At 37.8% G+C, this 21,171-nt stretch overlaps 2 protein-coding genes across 3 annotated transcripts; one reads left to right on the top strand and one right to left on the bottom strand.

The window, feature by feature from the left end:
* Window positions 1–288: 288 nt before the first annotated feature.
* On the bottom strand, window positions 289–4,701 carry LOC143890112 (uncharacterized). 2 transcript variants are annotated; one of them, XM_077394671.1, is made up of 3 exons: window positions 4,443–4,701; window positions 3,793–3,899; window positions 289–2,498 (listed from the first exon to the last, which is right to left on the bottom strand). In XM_077394671.1, the coding sequence occupies exon 3, from the start codon at window positions 2,216–2,218 to the stop codon at window positions 389–391; it is 1,830 nt and encodes a 609-aa protein (XP_077250786.1). In that variant the 5' UTR covers window positions 2,219–2,498; window positions 3,793–3,899; window positions 4,443–4,701; the 3' UTR covers window positions 289–388. The 2 variants fall into 2 exon arrangements, with proteins under 2 accessions (XP_077250786.1, XP_077250785.1); XM_077394670.1 differs by lacking the exon at window positions 3,793–3,899.
* Window positions 4,702–8,259: 3,558 nt separating this feature from the next.
* On the top strand, window positions 8,260–20,587 carry LOC143890111 (uncharacterized protein At4g13200, chloroplastic-like). Its single transcript, XM_077394669.1, has 3 exons — window positions 8,260–8,532; window positions 17,187–17,341; window positions 20,256–20,587. The coding sequence occupies exons 1-3, from the start codon at window positions 8,349–8,351 to the stop codon at window positions 20,433–20,435; spliced, it is 519 nt and encodes a 172-aa protein (XP_077250784.1). The 5' UTR covers window positions 8,260–8,348; the 3' UTR covers window positions 20,436–20,587.
* The last annotated feature ends 584 nt before the right edge of the window (window positions 20,588–21,171 follow it).

The following is a 21,171-nucleotide window of genomic DNA, read 5'->3' as shown; positions in this document are numbered from 1 at the left end:
AGCCGCGTTTTGACCAACATCCATGTTTTAAAACACTATCGCCAACTGCAGTGGGTTGCTTCAAAGCGTCTCTGCACTGACAGAAGCTACGACGTGCCGAGTAGGATTTTCTTCAGCCGCATTTTGACCCACATCTGCGTTTTGAAACACTAGCGTCAAATGCAGTGGGTTTCTTCAAAGCGTCTCTGCACTGACAGAAGCAGAACGATAAGCAATAAACAAGACAGCAGACATTTAGGTTAAGCCTCAAGTTTTATTAATCTGAAGCTCCATCAGTGCCACTACATATAAATAAAAGAGAAAGACTTTGATTTCAATCAAAAGATCAAAACATATACTTAAATTACAATAGGGACACTAGTTCTATTGCAAATACAAATTGACAATTTTACTGAATTTGCAGGGTGCATTTCTTTTGAGAATGTCCTAACAAATGGCAACGACCACATTGAACAACCCGCTTTCCACGCTTAAAGTTCTCTATGCGAAGAACCTTCTTTTTGGGGCGCCCCGGCGGTCGACGAATCTTGGGTGGGCGTATTGTGATATCGACTTTGGCACCTCCACCCTCTGTTCCCTCAGCTAGCTCCTTCCAAAGGCTTTTATCTGGAATTGGATGTATTATTTGTGAATAGGTCTCACGATAGCTAGCAACTGTAAACCAATGTTCCGCAAATAAATGGGCATTTTGCCCGCAAGAGATAAGTGCGGCAGCAGCATGTGCACATGGCAAACCATAAAGTTGCCATCGGCGACATGAACAAATACGAGCACGTATATCTACAATATTTGTTCGTTCCGTCGATACAATTTCAAATTCCACATCATTTGCTCGAAGCACTTGGTAACAATGAGAATCCGAAATAGCTTCTAAAACAAGCTTCTCAGCAGACGGCACAAGAGTTGACGTCCATGCCAAACCTATATTGCGACGATCCCTAAACCAAGTCGTTAATTGAAGGCGAATGTGTTCTATCATCTGCACCATAGGAAGCTCATGACCTTCAAGGGCCCAGTTATACAGTAATTCCGTAACACGCAAAGTGAAATGACCAAAACGTCCCCCCTCAAAATACGCTATAGCCCAAAGGCGAGGTGGAAAGCGATGGAACCACTGCATAGCATCTTGTTGAATTTCTACCATCTCGGCTATCTTAGCTTCAAATTCAAAGGGTGTAAGAGCATAAACAGCATTCCAGAAGATGTTCACCAATTTTGCATTCTTGAATTCGTCACGGAAGTTTTCACTTACATGACGCAAACAAAATCCATGAAAAGCGCTTGGAAAATGTGTTTCAACTGCCTCTACAATGCAACTTTGTCTGTCAGACAATATAGTAAGTCTAGGCATGTTGTCAGTATTAACTCCAAGAAGTTTCCGTAACTCTGACAAAAACCACATCCAGTTCGTATCATTCTCTTGATCAACAATAGCAAATGCTAATGGAAATAACGCATCATCAGCATCAACAGCTGCAGCGCAAAGTAACGTCCCGAGATATTTTCCTTTTAGATGTGCTCTATCAAGTTCCAAAAGTGGCCGACAGGCATTTATAAATCCATAGATCGATGCCCGGAAGGAAATAAAGAGACGTTGGAAGCAATTCTCCTGCCCAGTGGCAGAAACCAATGCAATACTTCCGGGGTTCGTTTTTCTAATTTGCTCGCAATATGCGGGAAGAAGCCGATATCCTTCCTCAAAAGTGCCATGCACCGCTGCCATACTGCGTTCTTTACCACGCCAAGCCTGCATGTAAGACACGGCAACTCCGTGCTGTTCACGGATGTCTTGCAATATATCCTTTGGTTTGTACTGTGGATTATCTCGAAGACGTGCTTCTACAGACCTTGCAACCCAACCCACAGAAGCTTGTTGATGATGAAGGTTGCGAACTCCTTCACAAGTATGCTCGCCGTGCAAAGTCCTAATTGAAAAGGTTGAAACCCCCGGGCACTTTGCTACATGGACGCGCCAGGGACATCCTTCCTTGGAGCACTTGGCTATAAATCGACTCCGATCTGATTTTACTATCCGAAGATCAAAGTGTAAGGCAATTGCAATCTCCTTAAGCGTCCTTCGGCAAGTTTCAACATCTGGAAACTCCTGCCCAATAACTAAGGAATGGTCCGCAACAGATAATGTATTGTCGCCAACAGATAAAGTATGGTCCGCACCAGCTAAAGAATGCTCTGGGACAACTAAAGAATGTTCAGCCATGGGAAAGCAAAGTCAATAACCTATTCAATGATCCAAAGGCTTCCACTCTATGTCATCCATGACAAAGAATATAAAAGGAGGTCTTGTATGCTCGTGGACAACTAAGTTGTTGACAGAAACTTCCAACTGAATATGCATTACACGCATGTGAGAGGGAACTCTTTCCCAATACATCAATCACAATTCTGAAAAAGGCTTCGAAGTTTGGACACCTCTTTTATTGCTTTTTATTCATTAGCTATGTTCGCTTCAGCCTCTTTGTAAAAATGATTGGCGAACCCTGCAGAAAATGGAAAGCATTAGGCCACACCAAAAAAAGATATAAAATGCCATGAGATGGCTTTTTGTAGGAATGATGCGTTGGCTTCCCCCACAGTCCCTTTCCCAGTTTTCATTGAAAGAGGGTGAATGGAAAGCTTCTAACTTCGCTAAATAACAAAATATAGATTAACAACATGGCAGTGTATAGTCCAGAGCAAGAGAACAAAAAAAGCTCAATGAGATGCCCATCAGCACCACCTTCTTTATTAACAACATCCACAAGTTTATAGACCAGTAGCCTTATTCTAGCCATTGGTGTAAAGACCTCTGCTTTTAAAGATTAAAAAGATCAGAAATAAGTCAACAAGCTCTCAAATGGACAGACATGGTGGAGTAGAATAACATACTCCCGACAGAACCTTACATTGTAACAAATGGTGCAAAGTAGAACAGTGAACAAGAGGTCCACGTGCATAATGACCCACATTACCTAGACAGTTCAAAATGGGTGACACTCATGCTAAGGATGGAACGCAACTCTACCTAGGTAAACGTGGATTATAAGCACAACATAGCAGTTTCGAATTTTGATACCTCAAATGTCTAAACTGTTAGGTCTTTGTATAGTTCTTACCAGTCCTCATATAGTGAGTTATAGAGTATATGTAATAAAGGGAAATGATATCAGCACAACAATGTTTTAATAATTGCACGGACCCAGTTGTCTTTTCTTTTTTAATTGGCTTGTGGGAACTTTTTTGGAACTGTAATAACCTTTCGATAGCTCTTTAAATACAAAAAGTCAAGATGCGTTTGTGAAAATATCAAAACATGGTTGTGCTGATGTATTTCCTGCTATGATTTAGCCGACATTTTGAATTTATTGTTGACACGCATGTCCAGCCGTGTCGACACTCCTTTGGACACTTTTAAATATATTGCTAGGAGTGTTAAGAGTTAATGTGGGCGTGTGGACACGTATTTGTGTAATAATCAATAATTTTGTATATGTACATGTCACCATTTCAATATTTTTAGCTATTTCCATGTCAGATAATTCATATTCGTGTTGAAACTCAATACACGTATCCATATCGACAAATTATGATTATATATACTTTCTATTTTAGCTGTGTCCCCATTTCTAAATTTTGGGGGTTTTCCATGTCCGACACTCTGTGGCCGTGTCAACAAATCATAGATTCCCTGATAATAAAACATCTTCTAACTTATGATAAGGGCTCCTTCACAGAGTACCTATAAAAAGAAAGAAAAACACACCATTAAAAATGGGCTCATATGGATTGACAGACCTATTAATAACAGCATCTACCATGAAATGATGCTCTCTATCCGCAGTAGTGTTTTAGATAATCCGTGATTATTGCTACAGTTCAAAACTCCCCTCCAACGCCACCCCCTAAAACAAAAAACAAAACAAAAAAGTATAACAGTAATAGTGTAGCCGTTCTCGAAACAACCGTGGAAAATTTCGTAAAATTGTGTAATTGGTGGATGTTCGAGTTACTTGGAAGACGAACGCATCCGAAAGCTAAGTTAATATCAGGTTCTAGACATCTAATACATAAACCCTAATTAAAAACCATCAAAAGAAAAAGAAAAAAAATACAAGAACATAACATAAATGAATGAGAAATCCATAACATAGTTCAGGCCACAGAAAATAAGCAATCACAGACTAATTGATAACTTTCATTGTGCATTAGTCGATCCAATCACAGTGTAGCAAGTCCCAATGAAAACTACCAAACTGAGAACAAAAAAGAGATATATGAACCATTTCAAAGCCCTAATGCAGCTCCAAACTCACTCACCTTTAAAACTTATCCCAAGAAAAATCAGAATAGATAAACAAACCCTAATCTAATCGCAATACCAAAAATATCAATTGAAACCCTAAAAATGAAAAAAAAAAAAAAAAGTGATAAATCAAACAACATACCGATCCGAAGGGCATAAAACGCACGTTTCTACACGTGCGAGACGGAGATCGAACCCTAGCTCAGATCGAACGGCTAACGAGAAGGTAAAAATCGGAAGTTCGGAATAAACCCTAGAAAAGAGCGATTTTTAGAAAGGGAAAGGTAAAGGTAAAAATCTAACAGAGTTTGGAGAGATGTGGAAAGTTGAAACCCTAGACCTTTTTCGGAGAATAGATTTGGAGTGAGAGTTTACGAGGAAGGCGATGGGCTCATATCCTTGGGGAAAATTTCCTAAAGTACCCTTAGAGACAGCTAGTATTTACTTTTTTATCTGCAAACGAATGAGTAACACGTCTGAATTGAATGCCAGTTGGACGGCATACGAGGACTTCGTGTGTATCGTGATTGCTGCCAAGCAAAAATTGCATGATTACGATTAAAAATGGGCGATGATAAATTCGCACCTCTCTAGGATAATTCGCTCCCCTTTCACTTTAAAAAGGGTTCAAAGTTTTACGGTGTTGCGAATTATCCCAGGGGGTGCGAATTTATAATCACCCTAAAAAAATGAGAAGGATAGAATAGGAGGCGAGGTGCAAACGAGCCGAGCCGAGCCGAGCTTTGGGGTGTTCGGGCTCGGTGGAATTTGAACCCAAGCCCCTTCTAAATCCAGTGCCTTAACCAATCGTCCAAATTTTCATTTGTGATAAACAACCCACATTCTTTTATTTTATATATAAAAAACAAACATAATCCAAGCTTTAAAGCTCGGCTTGGCTCGGCTCGTTTATGAACGGAGCCTAAAAAGCTCGCGAGTTTTTCCGAGCCGAATTATACAAAGCTCACGTTCGGCTCGTTTATTTGGCGAGCCTAATTTTTGGGCTCGGATTCGGCTCATTTAGTAAACGAACGAGCCCGAGCCGAGCTTTTAACGAGTTGAACCCAAACATGTTCGCGAACCGGCTCGGCTCATTTGCAGCCCTGGCTCTTTGACATTAATTGGGGGATGAAGGGAAAGAAAAGGGGGTGAATATATCATTTCACTAGGTTTACTATCGAGAGATTTTATATGTTTGTATGCGTGAAGTCCGTTTTCATCAAGTACTTTTGGCTCACTTTGTAGGATAATCCAAACCATTCAAAACATGACCCACAAAGTGCAGTCCCTCTATAGATCTAGGGTTTAAGATCATCATATGTGGATGATCTACATAGTACAGCCTATTTGTGTTGTGGCCCAACAAATGAACGATTTAGATCATCCTACAAAGTGGGACCGGTATTACATTTTGAAAAATACTAGACACGCACACATCATATAAAATCTCTATTATCTAATCGAACGAAAAAGGAAATGACAAAAATAGGCATAAAGAGTTTAGTTTTCAAGCATATAAATCAATGGAGACTGACGATGATTGGAGAAGATTTTGGATTGGTTTTCAAAAGGCCAGTAAACAGCATTTTCCTGTTCCGAATGATATCATGGTCCTAGCTGTTCTTCCCTTTTACTCGGACTTTGTTCCAAGGATTGGGTAGTGATCTTGTTCCCGCTATTGTTTCATCTTTCTTTCTTTAATATACTGGTAGTGGTCCACCCAGGGGCGGAGGCGCATATAGCATGAGGCCCCCCAATGAATTGCAAAATCCCTTTTATTGTTTATGGCCTTACATGCATGCTTAGCTAGTTTAGTGGCTTTACATGCATGCTTAGTGGCCATGGTCCCCCGAATGACTAATTCACAAAAGTGTAAATTAGTCCGGCCCTTCAAGTGTAAATTCCTGGCTCCGCACCTGGGTCCACCTAATCCCAGCTTACCCATATAAAAAAAAGAAAAGAAAAAGAAAAACATTTTCCCGTTCAGGAGATTCTGTAACGCCCAGATTGGATAGCTCCAACTTGCTTGACTATTAAAGGTGCACAAAACACAAATGGGCTAAAATTGATCCCATCATACGCAAAGCAGTGGGAGGAAGCAAACACACTATATAGACATAATAACACAAGTTTTACATGATTCAACTGTGATACCTACGTCCACAAAATCGTCCTCTTTCACTCTTACACTTATAAGGTTTTATCTAACCTTTCTTTAGGTCTTGTTTGGATTGTAGATTTTTTTACTTATACTTCTTTTTTTTTTCTCCACAATTTGGATGGAAATGATATGTTCATGACTTATTTAGAGGGATATCATAATAAACTGAAGGTTCCGCTACATAAAATTTGAACTGCAGTAGTTCAAGTTAGTTTTTTTAATGCGTAATCGAGCAATGGGAAAACACTAGTTAAAAAATATTGTTGCAATCCAGGCAGGGCCTTAAGAAAAAAACTAAATTGGAGTTCATTAGTATCTGTATTTCAATAGTTTTGAAACTTTATATAAAAACCATTATTTAGTACGTTTTATAAAAAAATGAAGCTTAAGAATTCTTTAAATAAAGTTCAAAGTTCCGCTTACATAGACTGACCACCTACCAGTCACACGTCAGAATTTCCAAAATATTATTCTCCCCTCTAAGATGCTTTTTAAATAGAGGAATGCTAAACTCAAGGGCATCCTTACACAAATCTGGTGAATTTAAAGGGTACCCTTTTTGCAAGGGCTCCCTGTGTTTAGAATTCCTCTTTTAAAGAATGATGCAATGTAGTTAGGACGTGTTTAGCAAGGCTTCTCATTTATCACCCGACTAAATGGGCGGAAACGGATCGATGAGAACCTGTGAAAGCGATTCCAAGTCGTTACATGAAATCTCATATTTGAGCTGTGCAAAACATAGAAACAATTAGATGTCATAGTTCTTGAATGAGATTTTTGGGATTGTTTTTCCTTCTCCTCGCCTAAAAAAGTAGCGGTAGCCATTCAAATAAGAGGAATGATAGATACGAGGGAGCCCTTGCATAAAGAGCCTCAAAAGGGCTCTTCATTGGATCCACGTCATTTTCAGTTACATTTTAAAATCGGTTGATAAAGTAAAATCAGTTACGTCTGATTACGTGGATCCAATCAAAAGCCCTTTTACGGCTCTTTATGAAAGGGCTCCCTTGTATCCATCATTCCTCTGTAATAATGGTTGTGGAACAAAATCTTAGCTAATTATAAAGAGGCAAGATATAAAACCACCTTCTTGTTGTGTGGCACAACATAAAAATTTAATATCAAGATATAAAACCATCCTCTTGTTGTGCCACAAAATAAAAATTGAACTACCTAGATTAGTTTTTATACGGTGTAAGCCTGTATAGTCAACTATTTTTGTTTAGAAGTTTTTTCTGGTCTACACAATGGAATGATCCAACCCGTCCATTTGATGGGCCACAGCATAAATAAGTTGTGCCCAAAAAATCATTTCCATAGGATGAACACAGCACTCCGATCTATAGAGGAACTGCACATTATGGAAACCTCTATAGATCGGAGTGTTTGGATCATCCTGTGAAAATGATTTTTGGGGTTGTGGCCCGTCAAATGGACGGTTTGGATCATCCTATTGTGTGGCCCGTACAATGTAAAATCTCCTAGCTAAAGATACCTAATTGTTATTTTAATAGAAAAAAAAAAGTTCAATGATTTGATGGTTAGGATCATTTGATCACATCTCTGTCGGTGCCATTGGTTTACACACCAACTTTCTTTGGTTTGCGTAAAAGAGACTGCTGTTTCGTTTCAGGATAAGTAGTTCTTATCAGGTGTTTGGCGAGCCCCCATCCTAGATAAGAAGATAACATGGGCGTAATAAAAAGTAAAATCAGGGTGATATGTTATTACCACGAGAATTCCATTTCCCGTCTGTAACATTTCACGTAGATAACATGAGCAGAGGAAACTAGTACACATTTTACTATTTTAGGGTAGAAAGAAGATGACATTTCACTTTCATTAGCAGTCTTCGTTTAGTCGAGAGAGAGAGAGAGAGAGAGAGAGATGGGAATTTTAGCTTACCCTCATTCCTTTTCTCCTCAATTGGAAGCTACTCGCTGCCATTTCTCTGTTATATGCCCCCCTCGTTTTCCCCAGTCGCCCCTTTCTTCAAGTATAAAACTCAAATGCCTTAGACGATTTTCTAGGGTTAGGGTTCAGAGCAGCAACGGATCTGGGTTTAATTCAGGTATACCAGATTCTTCTTATTCTTCTTCTGCTTTTATTTTTAATTTCCCTTTTAGGCCCTGTTTGGATTCCAGGAATTTTTTATTTTTTTTAGGAAAAGTTTGGAAAATAAAAAATTTTTTAACAAAATTTTATGCTTTTCCATTGTTTCATCTTAAAGAATGGCTTGAACCTTCAACTTTTATTTACACGGACCATTATTTTATAATGTTGTCCCTAAAATTTATCATTTTCCTGTAAAATGTGGAAATAAAAAAATTCCCCAAAAGGAAAAAAAAAATTGCTAAAGAAATGTTTTTCTTGCTATCCAATCAGGGGAACTGATATATTCGCCCCACTTTTTTTACTTGGGACAGCTCGCTCTAGTGTATTTATGACTGCTCTTTTACACTATAGAGGGGGGGCTGTCTCAAGAAAAAAAGGCGAATATATTGTTATTATGAGTGATTATGTTTTTCTAGATGTAATTTTACTATAGCAGCAATGGTAATGCCATGAAATGATGAGGTGATTTACATGGAAATTGGTTTATTTTTAATTGTTTTTGATAAATATAAATGGTTTAGTTTGTCTCCCCTTTTTACGGGATGATAAACTGTTAGATTCTGTGACACTGTCATACAATGCTGATGGAATTATATTTGAAAATTGGGCATTTCTTTATGATTTATTCTCTTTTATCCATTAATCAACTATTTTTTAGGAAGAAAATGAAAGACACACATAGCTCACGCTATGTTCCTTATATGATTCATGCAACAAATATGTGCTTTAGGGGTGACTAAGGTTTGATGAGGTAAAGATACGTACGATAAAAAAATCCCAGATGATAGTTGTTAAGATCATAGTATACATGTGTTATCAAGACCATTGGTTTGATGGTTCCCCATGAGGCGACCTACACGATCTTGGTCCCACACCACATGGTCACCCTATCTAAGATCAGCACTGACAAAATCAATGGTTTAGCTTCTTTAGGTGTACTTTCTGCAGAACTAACAGAAGCCTTATTTGGTCAAGGTTTTATGATCATCCAATTATGGTAGGGCCAAATGCAATGAGCTGGACTTGTGTTTGTCCACCGACTAATGGATTCGATTACGTACATGTGACATGAGTGGCCTAGACTAACCTTTCCTTCTTTTTTTTTTGTATTTGCGTGACAAAAAATCCTTGGATTTAGATTGTGAAATAGTCAAGTTTTTTTAATTTTTCTTTCGCATGGCTAAGTGTTCTTCCTTTTAGAAGATTTTGTTTGTATTTGTAGAATATTTGCAGAAATCTATCCTGTATTATAACATAGTATTTCGTAGTACATAGATTCTTTCAACATAGTGTTTGTTATGAACTTTACATTTTTAAGTTATTTAGTAGTCAATTACAAATTTACATTTATAAGATATTTAATATCCATAGAGAAACTTACACTTAAAGCTTAAGAGAATTTTTCATTTTTATGATTTTAAATGACGCTGGGGCCTTTTCTTTTATATTGTATAGCTTTTTTTTGAAATGGCAAATTTATATTGTATAGCTATAAGGTATTTAATAGCTTAGAGGGGATTCAAATTCAAGGTTTTAAATAACCTTGGGATCCTCCCAAATTTTCCCATTCTATATCATATATAGATTATTATTTAAGTTTCTTCCATTGTCATTCAATTCATATTTGAAATCTAATAGCGATCAATGTATGAAGGTACCTTTATGGAAATGATTTTTTATTGTTATAAATGACGTGGGGGCATGTGCATGACACCCTAAGTTTCCCCATTATATATCTATGCATATAGGTTGGGTTTTTGACACGGACAATGGTGTCGTGTGTCGACAAGGACATTAGAGTGTCAGACACAACAACCTCCCCCCCCGGCAAAAAATTTTTTTTTTTTTAGAAACGGGGACACGTCTAAAACATAAAGTATATATAATCATGATTTGTGGACACGGATTTGTGTGCTGAGTTTCAACACGGATACGAGGGGTCTGGCTTTACAACCTTTAAAAATCTAGAAATGGTGACATGCCCATAAGCGTACATGCATATACAATTATTGATTATTATCATAATTTGCAACCATATAAATATTGTATTCACTTAACAAACTAATAAACCTTAGGATTAATCAATTATAATCTAAAATAAATATGAGATAATCAAATAACAATGCATTCATCAATTTAATCTACTTCTCTTCAGTCTCCAATATGCAATGAGAAAGGGTGACCAATAGGATATAATGAATATAAAATTGGAATTAGAGTTTGTTTAGGGTTTTAGGTGTAAGGAAGGGGTTAAAGAGCTAAATTAAGAGTTTATAATAAAATAAGAGTTGGATTTCTACTTAATTTCTCAATTCCACATGTCTTATGTTTTCTGTATTTATTGAACTTTTTTGCATTCCATAGTTGGTTTTGAATCAAATAGATTGATTCCACCGGAGTTTCTTCTATTCTCTTTAGAACCACCATCATCTTAGTATTTTCCTTCAAACTTTCTTGAGCTCTTCTGTTTCATCTTGTTGGATTTGGGTTGGCTTCTTCAATTGATTTTAAGTGGGATTCCTTTCTTTATCTTTTGTGTGTGTGTGTATTTCATATTTATTGCACTCTTTTATCTTCTTTGCTTGGATTCAGGTTGACTTTTTCTTCTAGTTTCATAGTTTTTTTTGGCTCCCTACATATTCTGGTCAGGTCAAGTCCTCTGGTTGAATTATGTTTTGGTGTTGTTTAGTCTCTTTAAGGTTTGGCTTGGATTTCCTTGAGGTTTCTTTAGGGTTATTGATTCTAGAAGCTGTTAGCATTAACTCACACCATCATTTTTTGTTCATAATTTAGATTGGTTCCTTGAAAGTATTAGGTTCTCATAAGTTATAACAGTGTATAATAGATGGAGGCGCTGTTTATACATCAATTTTAAAGGCAAGCAAGCCTGTTTAGTTGATTGGGCGACTTAAATAAAATATTATTCATGCATTTGGTAGACGAACTTGATGTCTGTGAGGATCTATAATCTATGGAACACAAATGAATTTTATGGTAGGTTTATTTCTATTTTTAGGAAATTCTGAAGTGGTTGGATGAAATATGAGAACCAAACACATTGAGAGATAGCCCAGATAACCATTTATTAGTAAAGGAATTGTAACTCCAATGTTGATTATTTTTTCTGTTGTCATCCTTTGGCCTAGATCTACAAGCTTTGCATTGAGGTTTTATAACATTAGAGCATGTGAATTTTAATCCAAGGCACTTTCAAGGCTTTATTCAGCCAAGAATCCTTTGCATATCAGTCATTGGATGTTGTCATCCATCATCAATGGCAAAACATACTTAACTTGCACAGGCAAAATCATAAGTCATGGAAAACTTCCTTACAGTAGACCAAGTTCTTGGAGTTACAAAATACAGAGGCTTCTACAGAGAGGAGCTTCTCTGTTTCTTCTTAAGGTCTTTGTAATATAATCAAGACAAAAAGTTTTAAAAATATCCTTTTGGGTCATTTATCCAAGGAGTTTGAAATTTGTCACCTAAGTACCCATTGGATCATAGACTAAATTCTATTTACCTCTTAGTAAATTTATGCATTTGTGTGGTCAATGAGTGATCTGTTAGAGTGTCTTGTTCTTGATATGAGTGAAACATCTCTACGGTTATTAATATTTAATATTCAATAGGTTCTGAGAAATTATAACAAAAATAATACCTGTTCACTTAATCGAATTATGGATTTTTTATTATTCTGACTCACCGACCCTTCATTTTTCTTTCTTTTTCAGCTTAAGATGTGATTTTCAATATTCTGTTTGGATTTTTCTGGCCAGCATGGGCTTGAAAGTTCATTTACCATAAACTTGATCATCATGTAAGGTCTTGGTTAGTTGAAAAAAAAAAACAATTATATAATCTTTTCAGTAAGGGAAAAGAAAAACCTGCAGTGATTTATTTCTATCTGCAGAAGGAAGTAGAACCAAAAAGTAAGTACAAAGGAAGTGGAACCAAAAGGTAAGTACATGTTTCATGAAAGAGTTCCAAGAAATTCAAGGAGGTTCCTGATATTCTCATCCCTTGATTTTGACACTTCTCTCTTTTTGTTTAACTTTTGTCCCTGGCTGTTGCAATTCCCAACTGGTAGACAATGGCAAAAGTTCAAAATAAAGAAAGGGCTGTTAATATGTTCATTTTCCCTTACACTTGCCATTGGAGCAAGTGACATAGCAGGTAATGATATGTTAGAAATAAGATGTGCGTTACTAACTCTAGAAACTCTAAATGTGTTATCATCTGCTATAGTGATAAAACCAGATGAAGAAGACTTATTTTACAAGGAGGGAATGTTACTTGGAATGCAGTTCGTTCCGGTACGTGGTACGGGAACGGGTACGGGGTACGATGGTATCCCGGTACGCAGTACGATGAGGGTGTGTGTGTATAATTTCATATATTTTTACAAGAATGTAATTCCATAGTACACACTACATACATCTAATACAAAAACAGATAAAAACCTCATGTATGTCATACATACTTTTTCAAAAAGAAAGTTCCCGTTGGAGTATATGAATATCCATCCATAGTCCATCCCTACATATTTTGTTCAAAAATAAAGCTCTAGTTCCAATTCAACCCAAAATAGATAGAATTTGTAGCTCTCTCTCCATCTCTCTTAGTCTATATGCATCTCTCTATTTCTCTCCCGCGGGTCGCCACGGTTCGTCATTTTTGGTGATCCGGGTCGCTAGCGAACCACGTTTGGGATCATGCGACACCGGATCGCGGATCGGAGGGCGGATGGCGTATCCGGTAACTATGGGCTTACCTACGTCGCCGGTAATACGATCTGTGGCTAAAAAATCACTGACCCAATAGCTGATGACGTAGAAGAAAGTAATTCAGTACCTATCACAGTTTCAAAACTCCCGCACTTCATCATGGGCTCTCCCGAGTCAACTCCCTTTAACCTTGGCCATCTTCTTGTTCGTGACTGCATTTTGCCCTACAAAGTCAATCAAAATTCAGAACTCCATTGACTCTCCCGAGTTATGACCACGTCAACCGAGTACTTGACTGCATCATGGCGAGTTGACTAGGATTTGCTTTGGTCACATTTGACCCATGTTCGCATTTTGAAACATTGGTATTGGCAAAAGTGGCAGTGGGTCTGGAAGGAACTTGAGAAGTCTCCCGATTTTTCATCAACCACTAATATTCTTCTTATGTGAGAGTTACCAATTTATTATTGGAAAGGGGCTATTGAGAAGAGGATGTCGATGAAAATGCATCCTTTCTCTTCTTTATAAGATACTTGATTGGCCCACATTGGACTACCATATAAGTCCTAGAAAGTATGACTACCCCATAAATCCTAGAAAGTATCAACTATATGATGGGCTTGTCTGTAATGAGTACACTTCTGTGGATCAGTGCTCCCCCCCCCCCCCACGCCACACACACACACACACACACCATCCACCCGCCGCCGCCGTTGCTGCCACTAAAAATGAAAATTTGGTCACCAAAACTAGCACAGCCACCACTATTGCCTCTTCCTTCTTACGCGACCATTAACTCCATGATATCAAGTGATAATAAGGGCATATCTATCACACGTGGTAACAAGAGATGGAGTTCCACCAAGTGAAGCTCTCTAGAGACGCGAAAGGTGTCATTCAATGAGGGTATCTCTTTGCCAACAGAAAGTCAAGAAAGTTGTTGCATGGAGATTAGCATGTGAGACTTTGCATTCGAGAGGGAGCTTAGCGCTTAGAGATAGGGTATACCTTATAAAGTCAGAGAAGACTCTAAAGGTTCCGCACATTGGTTTATGGGCTTTCTGTGGCTCAATAGACTCAGCTGACTGGCTTCAAATGTTAATTCAGAGAGAATTTCAGCTCCTCTGAACTCTTCATGTTGTTGCCTTTAAGTTAATAAAGACTAGCAACATATAAGGGGCTGATACACGTTAAGCTCCCCCACATTCCTTTTAAAACACCATAATACGCTCCAACACTTTTATTCCTTGTTGCACATAATATATTTCTTGATTCAGTTGGTAATGCGTGAAATATCTTAACAGATACATTTCACATAGAAAGTCCCAAATCTCCGTAGCAGTATCTAGAAATGTTACATTACTTCTAACATAATGATTCATACTATTCCAAAGCCATGTCATAATTTGAGCATTCTCTGGGACCCATTCATCATATGAAGATGCATTAGGGTCATTTATTTTTCTGTAAGATACTTCAATTTTCCCTTCGCTGTAAGAAAAACTTGAACAGATATAGACCACTCTAGATAATTGGATCTATTTAATTTGATAGGAGTCATTTGAAGCTCAAGAAATGCTGGTGGATCAAACACACCAGATTTTTCCACCACTTTACTCTCCATTACGACCCAAATAAAAGGAAGGTAACTAAGAAAAAAGCTAAGTTACTGCAACAAGTTGATATTCTTTGTGTCTTGGAGGAGCGCACACACCAGCCAATGTACCTTTTTCACTTCACAAATCAAACGACACAAGTCAGCACACTTCAATCATGATTTCAGCACTTGATTCCAATGTTGAAATCATATCTGTTTATCTTTGTGTTTGAAACTTTGAATCCATGAGAAGAGGAACTCAATCTGTTAGGATTAGGAACACCATTGGAAACACAGCCAACCGTTGTGGCGGCTACACAACTCAGACACTCTAGATTAGGGTTTCATGATGTCTTCAACTTTAAAAAAGGAGAAAACTTGAACTGAGATGAAGCAGCATGGAAGCAAAAGAAGAGATCATAATGTTACTAGTTTAATGTTTTTTTTTTGAACATGATCATAATGTTACTAGTTTAAAAAGAAGAAAACCCTACAACCTCCATGCCGATATATGTATGTTATCAACTGAACTCACAATTACAAGAATCTCCCCCTCCCACACGGCCGCGCAAACAAAAAATCCTCTTAAAATGAACATTAATAACATAAGCACTACTTAACTAGTAGGCCTTATCACAAAATATGAAACACTCGCAACACAAGGTAATCTATAAGTGATGCCTGTTAAACCCTTATGCTCTGTTTGGTTGCTTGTTTTGGGGGGATTGTAGGAGTTTCAAATGCATGAGATCTCCTAGAGATCTCCCCAAAGCATGTTTGGTTGTCATTTACACATTTGACCACTAGACAACTTCTAGACATCATTATTGGTTTTTATCCTAGGTGGCGCCTACTTGGCGGAGATGTTCCCCCCCATAATCTTCTCCCCTTTTTTCACCAAAATGGAGAAATTTGTTGGGGGAATTCTTGTCGTATTCTTTTTCTCTCTTACTTTTCTCTCTCCTCCACATATATTTTGATAATGACACCCTACATCTTCTGCTAATTTCCTCACGCAACCAAACACTACTCGCAAATCTCCCTCCTAATATTCTCCCCATCTTCCATTCTCTTCCATTCTTGTCTAATTCTCTTTGACTTATTTTTCTCCTATTCTCCCAGCCATCTACAAGCAACCAAACAGAGCATTAGGGGCCGTTTGGATATGCGAATTTTAGAATCTTGGATTTGCTCAAAATCAAAAGTATCCCCCCCCCCCCCTCCCCCCAAACAAAAAAAATTCTCTTAAATGAACATTAATAACGTAAGCACTACTTAACTAGTTGGCCCTATCACAAAATATGAAACATTGCAACACAACGTAATCTATAAGTGATGCCTGTTAAACCCTTAGGTTTGGATATGCGGATTTTAGAATCTTGGATTTCCTCAAAATCCTGGATGGGAGACGAGAGAAGGAGACCGTCCGTCGTTTTTTGATTTCTCGCCCTTCTTTCTGTCGAGCGAGAGAGTAGGAGATCGTCCCGTGTTTCCAGGTTTTGGAAATCTCAGGATAGAGGAGAGATTTCTAAAACCTAGATTTCTTACTTAAAATCCAGAAATTTACACCGCTTTCAAATTATAAAACCTGGATTCTAAGATCCACGTATCCAAACAGCCCCTTAATATTGATTACCTGCCTTTTTAAGTTTTTGCATTACATATGTTGACATCCTTCTTTGTGCTTTCAATTTTTTTATTGTTTCCGCTTATCCATGGCCAGCATGTGAAGATAAGCCCTTGTTTCTCAAATTGTCTGATTTTCATTCGTACAATCATTCTTCTGATATCATTCAAAAAAAAAACAATCTACCATCCTGAGAAAGTCCCTTTGCTTCTGTATCGGTGCTTTGAAATGCTTGAATAAGCACAAATACACACTTAGAAACCATTACATAAGTTTTAAAAACATCAAACACATAGTGACATGCCCTGCTGCGCATGTCTGATAATTTAGTGTATATCAAAATTCACATGTAATTCCTATAAATATTTACATGCACTACATTTTGCATGCAATTTTTATAAATATAATTTTGTTATACATACTGACCTAGTATGCCACTATTACATTTACGACTTTAGTTTATGCATTTTAGTTGTTTCGGTTTCAGTGCTGATGGAAACAGAAACATTTCGGTTGTTTCGGTTACTTTCGATTGAAATTTAAAACCATGGTTTAAACTTCTGGTTTACCACTGTGCTTCCCTGATTTCGTGCAAACAAATGGAAGGCTGATACCCTGCTGACCTTTCTACTGCATACTGCGATGTTGATTTATTGCAGGTGAAAGTGAAAACAAAGCTGTTTTAGATGCCTTTTTCTTGGGCAAGGCTTTGGCCGAGGCTCTTAGCGAACGAGTCGAATCTACAGTTGGGGAATTCTTAAGTGTGTTCGGTCGGTGGCAAGCTGAGCAACAAAAACAAGCACGAGACCTTCAGGTAGTAGGTCGCCTATGAATTTCATTTATTTACATAATATCTGCCTTCTTTTTCTCCTTTCATTTGACATTATATAAGATTGTTGATTTTACTCTGAAACATGGTCATACCAATGCCTTGGATGATTACATCTTCATCTATGTCTCTGAAGTGCTTAGTAATTCCTCATACATCTCAGAACATATGAGGAAACAATAAAAAACTGTCAGTTTCATACCACAACATGGAAGAGTAGGGATGCTATTAAAAAAAAAAAAAGAAGAAGAAGAAAAGAAAAAAACATGGAAGAGTTGGGATAATTTGTCATGAGTTCTAGAAATCCCACTTCTGGATAATACTTCAAAGTATAGTTGTTATTTTTTAGTTGATCATTGCCATGTCGTAGACATTTCTTTATTTTTAAGAAATCAGAACACATTGTTTTATTATTAATCCTTTAATTGCCTTGTTGCAGTAGTCAGTCAACTTGCATAAGAGGTACTTTAGGATTATCAGATGTTTTGGATGAGATTCATGATCTTCATTGTCATAGATTTACTTTCATCATGCCCTTAGGTGAGAGATAATGAAATTTAGCGCTCCTGTAATAACTGCAACGCCAACATTGTCAATTAGTCATATAAGGATACGGATACAACCACATACACAAAAGTGGAGTTACGACTCTACATTTTTCAAAATGCAGGACACTGGTAAGCATCATAAAAGACACGTGACGTCCAACTAGAAAAAAGGGTAAAACACAAGCCATCCATAGATAAAATTTAAAATACTTGACTAGGTTTAATTTTAGGAATTGTTAATACATTGATTATAGCATCTACAAAATTCACACTCAAAAATTAAATTGCAAATAGCAACAATAACAAACAAGAAGCCATTAAAAAAACAGTAACAAACAAGAAGAATGATAGTTAATTAGATGAGAGTATCTTATATTTGAAGCATAATAGTTAGTTTGACAACAAAAGTATCCATGGAATTATTACTATTATTATTTTTAGAATGGCAAAGAAGATTTTATTTAATGAATCAAGAGGAAAACAACAGCTCATAGACAGTGATGGTCTAGAGTGAGAACTCAACTATAGCCAAAGATGAGACTACACATTCGGTTCAATAGGAAAAGATGAAGAGGAAAACAATAGCACCATGATTGACCTATGTCTTTTGCCAACGAGTCAGCTTTCCCTTTCGCTGATCTCCGGGAATGCTGGAAAGACACAAAAACATGCAATCGGTCAATGATATCCTCGAAGTACTTGATGAACCACTAAGGGTAATTAGCTTGGATCCACTTGATAACACTGCTGGAAACACTTTTGGCAATCAAAGGATCAAAACATATGCCAACCATAAACTAACGCCTCAAATGATGGACATCACCTCTGCCTCATTGGAATCCTCACCTTCGTGATCACTGATCACGAATTAAGTTGTCAACACCCACCAGCCCAGGGCTCACTAGACTAGACCCATCGACATTCAGTTTGATGGCTTCTAGAGGGGGAGGCGGACACCTAGGCCCTAGGGGCCATGATCTCTCTGCAGTACCCGACTCAATCTTGAAAAGCCCCACACGTGCCTTAGATCGGAGCTAGAAATGCCTCAAAAAGTTTAGGGGAATAGTGAGCTTGAAAGCATCATGAGTCGCTCCCTCCAGGGATTTGGCCTTATTGTCAAACAACCTTTTTTTCCCTTTCTTTCTTTCCAAATTGACCATAGAGCAAAGGGAAGGAATAAGCTCCAAAGTAACTCCAAATAGCCCTAGTTGCTGAATAAGCTCCAAAGTAAGTCCATGGTGTATGTTTTGTTTCCTCAATCAATTAATATTACTGTTTACCCAAAAAACAAAAATAAAGAAAGGGAAATGATATCAGCACTACCATGTTTTGATATTTCCACTAAAGCATCTTGTCTTTTAGTGTTTAAAGAGCAAAAAGTTATTATAGTTCCCACGTAGGAAGTAGTGTTTGGTTTGGGCGGCAATCCTCTAGAAGATTAGTGGAAGATGTAGGGGTGTTATTACCAATATAGAGGCTTGTAGAGAGAGAGGGGGAAGAGAGAGAAAGAGAGAAAAGAGAATAAGACAAGACCTTTTCACCTCTTCTTCCACCAAAGTTCCACCAAAATGGTGAAATTTGGTTGGAAGATTAGAGGAGGGAACGTCTCCGCCACATAGGCGCCACGTAGGAAAAGAGCCAATCATGATGTCTCAAACATGTTTGGGAGTCAAAGGAAGTTTCATTGCAAATTTGGCAACCAAACATGCTTGGGAAGATGTCTAAAAGATTAGCGGCGTTTGAAACGCTGCTGATCTTCTAGCCTTTGGCAAATATTGGTAATGACACCCCTACATCTTCCACTAATCTTCTAGAGGATTGCCGCCCAACCAAACACTATTTACCACTCTTCCACTAATCTTCTAGACATCTTGGATGCTTGTCTACTTTCCTTTGACCTCTTCTTCTACTAATCTCCCAGCCACCTTTGAGCAACCAAATAGAGCATAGCAAGCATGATCGGTGTCAGCTGCCTTTAAATAACAGGGATTTGCTAGACTGTCGCAGAAGGCATTTCGCAGCTGGGCTGTTGCATGTGAGAGCAGCCACACCAGATGAATAAAATGAATAAGACAATCTGAGCCTGTGTGGCTGCTCTCACATGCAACAGCCCAACCGCGAAATGCATTCTGCGATGGTCTCTAGCAAAACCCAAAATAACATGGTTCATTAAAGTTTCAAACAAAGAAGATTGCTTACAATGCAAAGAAAATTATGGTGAATGGGTTGTTGCATGGTACATGTTTTTTGTTATTTTGACCGATGAAATTTCATATTTTTTTATGCAAATTATGTAAATGGTTGATGAGTTGTACATTTTGATCTGATTAAAAAGTGAAATATCTATGCAGGAGGAAGTGTTTGAGAGAGCGAAAAAAGCCAAGGAAAAAGCTGCTCGCGACGCCATGGAAGAGCAAGGGATCATTCCAAAGTCGACAGTAACATCAGGGGAAGTTGGGACTCTTGTAGTTTCACTGCCATCCCCTGATCCAAATAACAAAGATGGTTTTATGGAGATGATGAAGGATTAATTTGGTCTTTTGCACCTACTTTTTTTTTTCCGGTAGTTAAGCTGGGAACAAAATGAGCTAGAGGCTCCAATCCCAAAAAATGGACTTATATAGTTTCATCACATGCATAAGGTTAGACCCATCTTAATATTTGATAAGTGGATTTTGTATCAGTTTTGGCTCGCTGTTTAACTTAATGATAAGGTATATATAGTTAATCAGCTCAAAGAAGGCTAGGAAGTAACAAAAATAGTGGAAGAACACAAGCTTTTCTATGGATCTAGGCCTACAGTGTGGCTATTACCATGGATCACTGTCTGTTTTTTTTGTTACTTTTGTAGTTGTAATTTTTGCATTTTAAAATATCAGCCGTCAGATATATTGGGCCTACTTATTTTGAGAATATTAAGGGAAGTGATATATCCGCCCCCCTTTTTTAACTTAAGACAGCCAGCCAGCAGCGTGTATATCTGACTGCAGAGGGGCTGTTGTACACTTCACGTGTTAAGGGATTCATTCAACGGGTCTGATTGCCGCACATACGCTGGAGCGGGCTGTCCCATGTAAAAAAAGGGGGTGAATCTATCGTTTTCCAAATATTTATAAGTGTCTCTAATAGTAGATGGCATGGATAGCCACATGTGGGCTTCACATGATGTTTGGGGTAAAGTTAGTAAACTTTTCGTATATTTTCTATCCAACTAAACACATGACTCTGTATATTTTTTTGTTTAGTTTCTTTTAAGTTTTTTAACAA

This window comes from Tasmannia lanceolata, unplaced genomic scaffold, assembly GCF_043159265.1.
Source record: "Tasmannia lanceolata isolate RefF3 unplaced genomic scaffold, GAP_Taslan_0.1 ptg000013l, whole genome shotgun sequence".
NCBI lineage: Eukaryota > Viridiplantae > Streptophyta > Magnoliopsida > Canellales > Winteraceae > Tasmannia > Tasmannia lanceolata.
This window is presented reverse-complemented; position numbering and strand designations above follow the sequence as displayed.

Coding starts and splice junctions, on each gene's coding strand:
- LOC143890112 (XM_077394671.1), bottom strand. CDS start 2,218: ATGGCTGAACATTCTTTAGTTGTCCCAGAGCATTCTTTAGCTGGTGCG.
- LOC143890111 (XM_077394669.1), top strand. CDS start 8,349: ATGGGAATTTTAGCTTACCCTCATTCCTTTTCTCCTCAATTGGAAGCT. Junction 8,533..17,186: donor CGGATCTGGGTTTAATTCAG/GTATACCAGATT, acceptor GATTTATTGCAG/GTGAAAGTGAAAACAAAGCT. Junction 17,342..20,255: donor AACAAGCACGAGACCTTCAG/GTAGTAGGTCGC, acceptor ATATCTATGCAG/GAGGAAGTGTTTGAGAGAGC.